Source organism: Solanum dulcamara, chromosome 11 (assembly GCF_947179165.1).
Source record: "Solanum dulcamara chromosome 11, daSolDulc1.2, whole genome shotgun sequence".
NCBI lineage: Eukaryota > Viridiplantae > Streptophyta > Magnoliopsida > Solanales > Solanaceae > Solanum > Solanum dulcamara.
The window spans coordinates 41293112-41300904 of record NC_077247.1 but is presented as its reverse complement, the minus strand read 5'-3'; the positions used below and the strand labels follow the sequence as shown (position 1 = coordinate 41300904).

The window sequence follows — 7793 nt, the reverse complement described above, 5'->3', positions numbered from 1 at the left end:
CATTCTTCAACAATAATTTTCATCTTAAGAGACTTCGAATAAACACCCTCGATTCTAGGTGCGGCTCCAACCCTAATAACATGTCATATACAATGATAAGGAGAGTATTAAAAGATTTGCTTTTTTTTTTTTAGCCCGATCACATCCACTTTTTGGAATAATCTTCTTTTCTTTTCTTTTATTTATATTTTGGGTTTGGACGTTTGGTAGTAGCTCAGGACAATAATTTAGACTTCATCAAGCTGATCAATTTAAAGGTACCAAAATTTGGAGTCTGGTAATAATAATCATTTTCCCCAAAAGTTTAACCTATTATAATATATAAGGCATTTTTATTTATTTTAGGGCCGCTGTACATTCTTACGCATTCAGAAAATATAATTTATTTTCTTGAGCTATTCTTACGCATTCAGAAAATATAATTTATTTTCTTGAGCTAAGCACACAAAGGTATTTTATGATGAGTGACGCGTTAACAAGATTCAAACTCAAAGTGATCTTTACTGTTTCCATTTTTTTTCTAATGTTAGAATTATCGTGTACTTAGAATTTTATGAATTCTGAATTTTAAATTAATAATCTGTATATATTGAATAAAATTTTAAAATAAATTAAGAATTCGTACGAAATCCCCCATAGCTAACACTCTCCTTCCGCCCCGGCTAACATCCTCAAGAAAAAAAAGTGTACTCAAAGCCAATGTCATCCATAGTATTTGACCTTAGAATTGATGCTCAAGGTCGGAGCAGATTGGAGGCTATATTGATCCGAACTTTATTGAGTCCTCAACATTGGTCCAGGAAGTAACGGTAGACTTGATGGCCCAATATAATTGTCCATAACCTTTTTGGGCCTTGAATATTCCTTCTTTTGTCATGATATTTGGGTAAACAACACAAATCACATTATTTTATGAGCTAATTACTTAGATTCATGCTAGTTTGCAATATTACATTTCTTATCATATTTTGGGCCTTGGATACGTGTATCTTCCTCTTCCAGATACATGTATCCCGAATTTATGGGGTCAAACTTAGGTGTAATTTATTTCAGGTACACCGTATCCAAGTAGATTTGCATGTATCTGACTCTCTCGCTTGCCTCTCTCCCTCTCTCGCTCGTCTCTCTCCCCACGTATTTGTATTTCAAATTGTATTTGGTATCCCAGATACATATATCTAGTGTGATTCAAATGAATTTGGGATACATAGACTATCTCGTTCGACTCCCTCCTATCTCGCTCGCCTATCTCCCTATTTCAGTGTATCTGATTGTAAAAATACATGTATTTAGGCGTATCTGACTTGAAGTCTAGTAGAATTATTAATTAATCAGACAATATGTAATTATTTCAAATTATACGAAATAATTAGTAAATATGATAAGGATGTATATCTATAAGGGAGTTTTTCCATGATATTTATAAGCCACTTGCTCGATATTTTTCGTAAACAAATTGCAGTCTACCCCAAAAAAATATTGTATATGATATCTAATAATTTTGTATTATAAACAATACTCCAAACACCGATATCACCAATAACTAACTACTCATATATAACAATATAAATAACACAATCAATACAAATTGCTATTTAAACTCCTAGCTATATATATAACATACTTTTCACATATATACTTTAGTAGTCGATTTAATATTTGGATCCAACGTGAGTGTTAATGTAGTAGGTGGTAGTTTTCATCAATATTTGAAGAAGCACAAAACATTCCACCCCACCTAGGAAAGTAGATAAGTGTAATTGGCAGAGTAAAGAGGAGCATCATTAGGCCCATGATTGATATACTCGTTTGGGTTGAGAATTTGGTGGAACCTGAAAATAGCAGCAGCTGTGTTATCACTGCGCCTAAAGTCCCTCCACTTCCTGTCACGCCTGATATCACTCCTAAGGACCTGTACCAATCGATCACTCCAAATACATCAACTAGAACAGGACAAATTACTTAGAAATGAGTTGATCTTTTTACGGCTATAAATTAAAAAATGCATGTGGATATTAATCCATTGAGCTGGTTTCTAACTCTACGTGTCCTATTCTGAATCATAATTAGTATGACTAAGCTTTTAAAATCGACTTCAGTAGGTGCTGTTGTGGCTGCTCAACCTGTATTACTAAAATATTTAAAATAATAATTTTGAATAATTTGGTAAAAAATAACAAAGTTTAAAAAATATTTTTAAAATTAGAAACTTAAAACCATTAAAGAAATAAAAATTTGAAACAAATTAGCAATAATATACAAAATATCTTTCTCAAAAGAAGAAAATCGAGCCCACTAAATACAAAGTGTGTTCTTAAGGAAATTATTTTCCTCAAGTACCTGAAGTTAATTAAATATATCATTCCAGCATAAAACGATCTTACTCATCGGTATATCGATACCTTAAACTACGAGGTCAACGAATTACGCAATAGCAATAAAGTACACTTAGAATACTGATTTAATAGTAGAAAAAGAAATCCAGAAATTCATTGTTGAAAAATGTGAGAAAAATTCTCTATTTATAATTAATAAATAATAGTGTGAATATGTATTTATTATGTCTTATCAAAAAGACCACAACCATTTAAAAAAGTCACTACCCTTTACAAAAAATTACAATCTTTTAAAAAGGTCACAATTTTTCATAAAAGCTACGACTCTTCATTTTCCATTCACAACTTTTAAACCCTACCGACCTTTTCCTCTACGTAACATGCCGCTATCGAGTCTCCCAGTCATCACTCTTAGGATATTTTAACTAATGAAGATGATATATCTACAAAGATACTTGGTAGGCGCTTGACGGTAAGATTTGGGTGTCAAATTTCAAATTTAAATTTAAATCAATGCTTATTTATAAAATTTTCACAAAATTTAAACTTTTCTAAAAGTGGAATTTTGAAATTTAAAATTGAGATTTTATTTTTAAAAAATATATATAAAAATTTGACTTATAAATTTATATTTTACAAAATAAATAAAATTATAATTTTAAATTTTGTGGAAAAAAAGGACTCATACTCGATGTAAAGAGACGGTCTGCATCATGTGATTTCGGATTTTAATAATAGATAGTTATTACTATTGTTGATTTATGGTATTAGTAAAATTTTATAAATTTATGTATATATACTTGAAAGTTTATAATAATATGTAATCACAATATTTATATGAACATAAAAATATGCGATTTATTAGTTCTCGCCATATTTCGATGCGTATTTTATGAACTATAATTTATTAGTAAGATTGTATAGGAATAGAAAGTTTTGATAGTTTTAATAAATCATGAGTTTCATGTTTATAAGAAAAAAATTATAACTTAGGAAATTTGAATTCTATGTCCAAATAAATTAATTTCCGCTTTAAATCAATACAATTTCAAATTATGATTTCAAATCATATCCAAATAGGATATTAGTAAGGGATAATTATTGTTATACCAAAAAAAAAACTATTTACCATTGGATACTCCATTACTTTTATACGTCTTGTTTTTAACTATCGCGCGCATTTGATACCATGAGAGTATATAATATACGCTGTTGATATCAAACAGTTTCGCTGAAGCACTATTTCTTCCTTCTTGATACCATCAGAGCATATTATACTCTAATGATATTAAGAAGAAACTGCTTGATAGATTGCTTGATACCATCAACGTATTTTATATACTCTAATGGTATCAAAGAGGAACAAACAAGGAACACTGATGTAAATACACGTTTGATACCATGAGAGTATATATATACTCTGATAATATCAAGAAGAAAGAATCAGTGCTTCAGCGAAACTGCTTGATACGATCAGAATATATATATACTCTCATGGTATCAAAGAGGAGCAGTGTTATCAGTGTTGCCGACGTCAGCATGATGTCATGCAGAGAATTAAAAGAGAGAAAGTGGTTTAAGAGGTTAAATAATTTGGGTCATGAATCTATTAAGGGTAAATAATTTAGATTGAATTCAATTTAGATAAATAGTTTCAATTAATCTATTTTGTGTAGTTTTTCCTATTAGTATTTCCATAAAATGAAATTAAAACTTTGAATTCATAAGTTTTGAATTATAGAAAGATATTGAAATATTCACATTCCTTCTAGACTTTAAGGTGACCCACATATTTAATAATTAAATATTTAGCTCGAATATAAAGTAAAATAATAAATCAATGGACTAATTTTTTTTCCAAGTTATACATATCTAAAAAATTTCTTGATTGAAGGATATATTTTAGAAAGATCTCTAGGAGTATCATATTTTATTATAAAGTTTCTAGGTTAATATTTCTACTAAAATGTCTATAGATTATTTATAGATACGCTTGTGATTTCATCAATTTGAATTTTGACACATACTTCAATAAACATAGGTTAAGAGATTCCTAAGCCTATGCTACAAGTTGGCTCTCGCTAAAGTTATTTTTCTGTCTATATTTAGCGATAAAGTGTCAACTATTTCACGAGTTTCAAACTTAAACTATTGAAAATGTGAGTTTTATATCTAAACTATTACTTATTAGTTTAAGAAACATACCTTTTTTTTATTCTATTCTCATCATTGTGTGTGTACTGCACTCTCTCTTTCATCTAAAAAAATTTGTCACATCACACTCCACATAGACAAAACATTCCACATTGATAAAAATTAAATAAATTATTAGAAATTAAAAATTATAAAATAAAATATAAAATATTTTTATTATCCCACATCACCAAAACTTACACTCCCAATAGTTTAGGTATAAAACTCAGGGGAATAATTTAGATGTTTTTTGACATTTTTCTCCTATATTTATAATAAACAACTATGTGGTTGAAGTTATTTTCCTGTTTAGTTTTCTATTGCAATAGAGTTATGTTTTGAAAATCAATAAAAAAAAACTCATTAAATTTGATTTTTTTTTATTTATATGTATAAGATAAAAAAATTCAATATAAATATAATATCTAAGTTAAAGTTACTAAATTGAGCTATCAAACTCGTCTATGAACACATATATTCAAAATTTATTTTAGATTATAAGTATGAAAATATTTTATTTTTTTCTTACACTTTTGGATTTGCTTCCTACGTATAAACTCGGGTGAATATTCAAATGAGTTACCGCTTCTTCTGTCATCGCGATAAGAGGATTCAACCCTCTCCTGTCCTAGTCGAAAACTTAGTTTTTGCAGTACAAAGAGGAAGAGAACTTCAATTTCCCTTCTGTCACCCACACTTAAAAGGACTTACCATAATTCTTAAGCTGTTCAAAGTTTAACTGGCTATCAATTTATGGGAAACGTTTGATTGGAAATGGAGTTTATTTGTGATCTAAAAATACTATATCATAAAAAAGTTTCTGTCGCTGTCAAATGTCAAATGAAAAGTTTAAAGTTAATTTATAAATTTACCTTTTGGATACGAATGGTACAATGCCAAACGTGAGTCCCGAAGCAGCTTGAACAAACAGAGAAAAGCAGGCCATAACCAGAACAGACACCCCAACCGTATTCACTCGGCCAAGCAGCACGCACAACAATCCAGCCATCGTCTGCACCGTCCACAAACTCCACAGCCGCCCTCTCATCCCAAATCTCTTCCCCATTTTATCAGAAATAATCCCGCCCACAGGCCTCGACACACAATTCGCTAGACCAAAGCTCGACGCAATCGCCCCTGCCATTTCAATATTCACATGAAACCGATCGTAAAAATACTCTGCTATTATATTATCCGTAGTCAATTCAACTCCAAAGCAAAATCCATACGTCAATCCCAATATCCACCCCCTGTAATTCTTTAGCCCGTTGAAAAGCACGCTGAGAAAATTTTCACTTTGGTTATTTGTAATTTTACGTTTGTAGGTCCCATCAGGCAAGTCCTGGCCGTATACGAGTACCAAAATTGCCGTCGCCGTTTGAAATATCGCTGGGAAAATAAATGCAATACGCCATGAAATGAACGAAGGGATGTTAAAGCAGGTAGTGAACAGAGTATATACGAGCGGCATGACTAATTGAGTAACGCCAGAGCCAACATTTGCCCATCCAGCAGCGAATCCATTAGCAAGCCCAACAACACATCCGGAGAACATAGAGCTCATCCAAAATTGACTCGCTACGAAATTCGCCAAGCAAAATCCGATGAGGAATCGAACTAATATGAAGCTTTTCGCGGAGGAGATTAGAGAAGTCGAGAGTACTACCGGAACAGTAAGGAGTGACAGGGTGGCGGAGGCGAGACGTGGACCGAACACGTCACAGGCGGGTCCCATAGCGAGGCGGGAGAAAATGGAACCGATGAAAGAGGCGATTCCGGCTCTGCCGATATCTGTTTGGTTGAGATTGAGGTCCTTACGAATGACTTCGAGAAGTGGAGGGATTGAGAAAGTAGAGAAGAAGCAAGAAAAAAGAGAGAGCCATGCGAGGTGGAAAGCTCGCATGTGAGGTGAAGATAATGAAAATGGGCGAAATTCTGTGGCTTTGTGATCAGAATCTACGGCTATACAGAAATTATTAAGAGAGTGATCAATTTTCGACTGTGATTGCTTTTGTTCCATGGCGCGCTATAGAGTGAATTGAAGTTGGAACAATTGATCAAGTATTAATAGTAGTGAAGGATGAGAAAACAGAGCTTACAAGTGAAATTGTGAAATTTTTTAAAAAAAAACTTTTACTTTCTAAGTGAAAATTAATATTTGAAAAATAAATTATATTTGGTTATGAATTTTTTTTATAGTCAATCATGATAGTTTAAATTAAGCTTAGATAAAAAGTACTAAAAAGTTTTCATGGACAAAAGGATTTGTCCACTTAGTATAAACACATAAATTTATTCGATTAAATGAATTCAACGTTGTGACTCGTGATGCTGCATGCGCCTATGTAGCAAGTCTATTGTGACTTTTCTTCCGCAAAATGGATTGAAGATGGATTTAAAGTTACATGGAGGAGTTAAACTTGTAATCTTCTATTGACTCCATCAACTTGTTTTATTTAGTCTTAAGAATTATTCTATTCACAGAATTAAATTTGTTTGATTCTTGCATCTCTATTTTGACTATTATTATTATTAATAGTACTTCCTCAATTTCATTTTAATTGTGTTGCGCTTTTCGAATGTCAATTTAACTAATTTTTAAAGTTAAATTATATTATTTTAACTCAATATTATAAAGTAAAAATTAGGTATTAAAAAACTATACTAAAAGTACTATAAGTTACAATTTTTTTTATATCAATATGATAAAAATATATATCTTAAAATATTAGTCAAAGCTCATATAGTTTGACTCTTGAAAAACACAACATGACAACTAAAATGGAATGGAGGGAGTATGAGAAATGTAGAATCTTAGTTGTTTTCTTCTTTTTGGTCCGACCACATAAATTTTTAAATGGGATACATAGTAATCGACTTGAATCAAAAATAAATTATGTGCTCTAACATAATGTTGAATCATGTAAATCGCCTCATTAAAATGAAATAGCTAATATTCATATACAAACACGAGTGTTGGTACACAAGTTCTTTTAAAAAATTATGTTTTGAGAGTGATTTCTGTAGAAGATAAAATGTGGAAAGTGAGGTTGAGATAGTTTGGGTCTATGATGAAAAGAAGCATGGATGCTTCAGTGTGGAGGTATGAGAGATGCTAAGGATGAATTCGAGAGAGGCGGAGTCAGATCGAATTAATATTGAGGAGAGGTGATTAGACCGGAAATGGTGCAGTTGCGACTTACTAAGGACATGACCTTTAATAGGAAGATGTGAAAGATACGAATTATGATAGAAGGTTAGTAG

The 7793-nt window shown here is 31.3% G+C and overlaps 1 protein-coding gene across 1 annotated transcript; it reads right to left on the bottom strand.

The window, feature by feature from the left end:
- Window positions 1-1485: 1485 nt before the first annotated feature.
- Window positions 1486-6611, bottom strand: LOC129875233 (high affinity nitrate transporter 2.7). The gene is made up of 2 exons (XM_055950682.1): window positions 5402-6611; window positions 1486-1912 (listed from the first exon to the last, which is right to left on the bottom strand). The coding sequence occupies exons 1-2, from the start codon at window positions 6547-6549 to the stop codon at window positions 1678-1680; spliced, it is 1383 nt and encodes a 460-aa protein (XP_055806657.1). The 5' UTR covers window positions 6550-6611; the 3' UTR covers window positions 1486-1677.
- Window positions 6612-7793: the final 1182 nt, after the last annotated feature.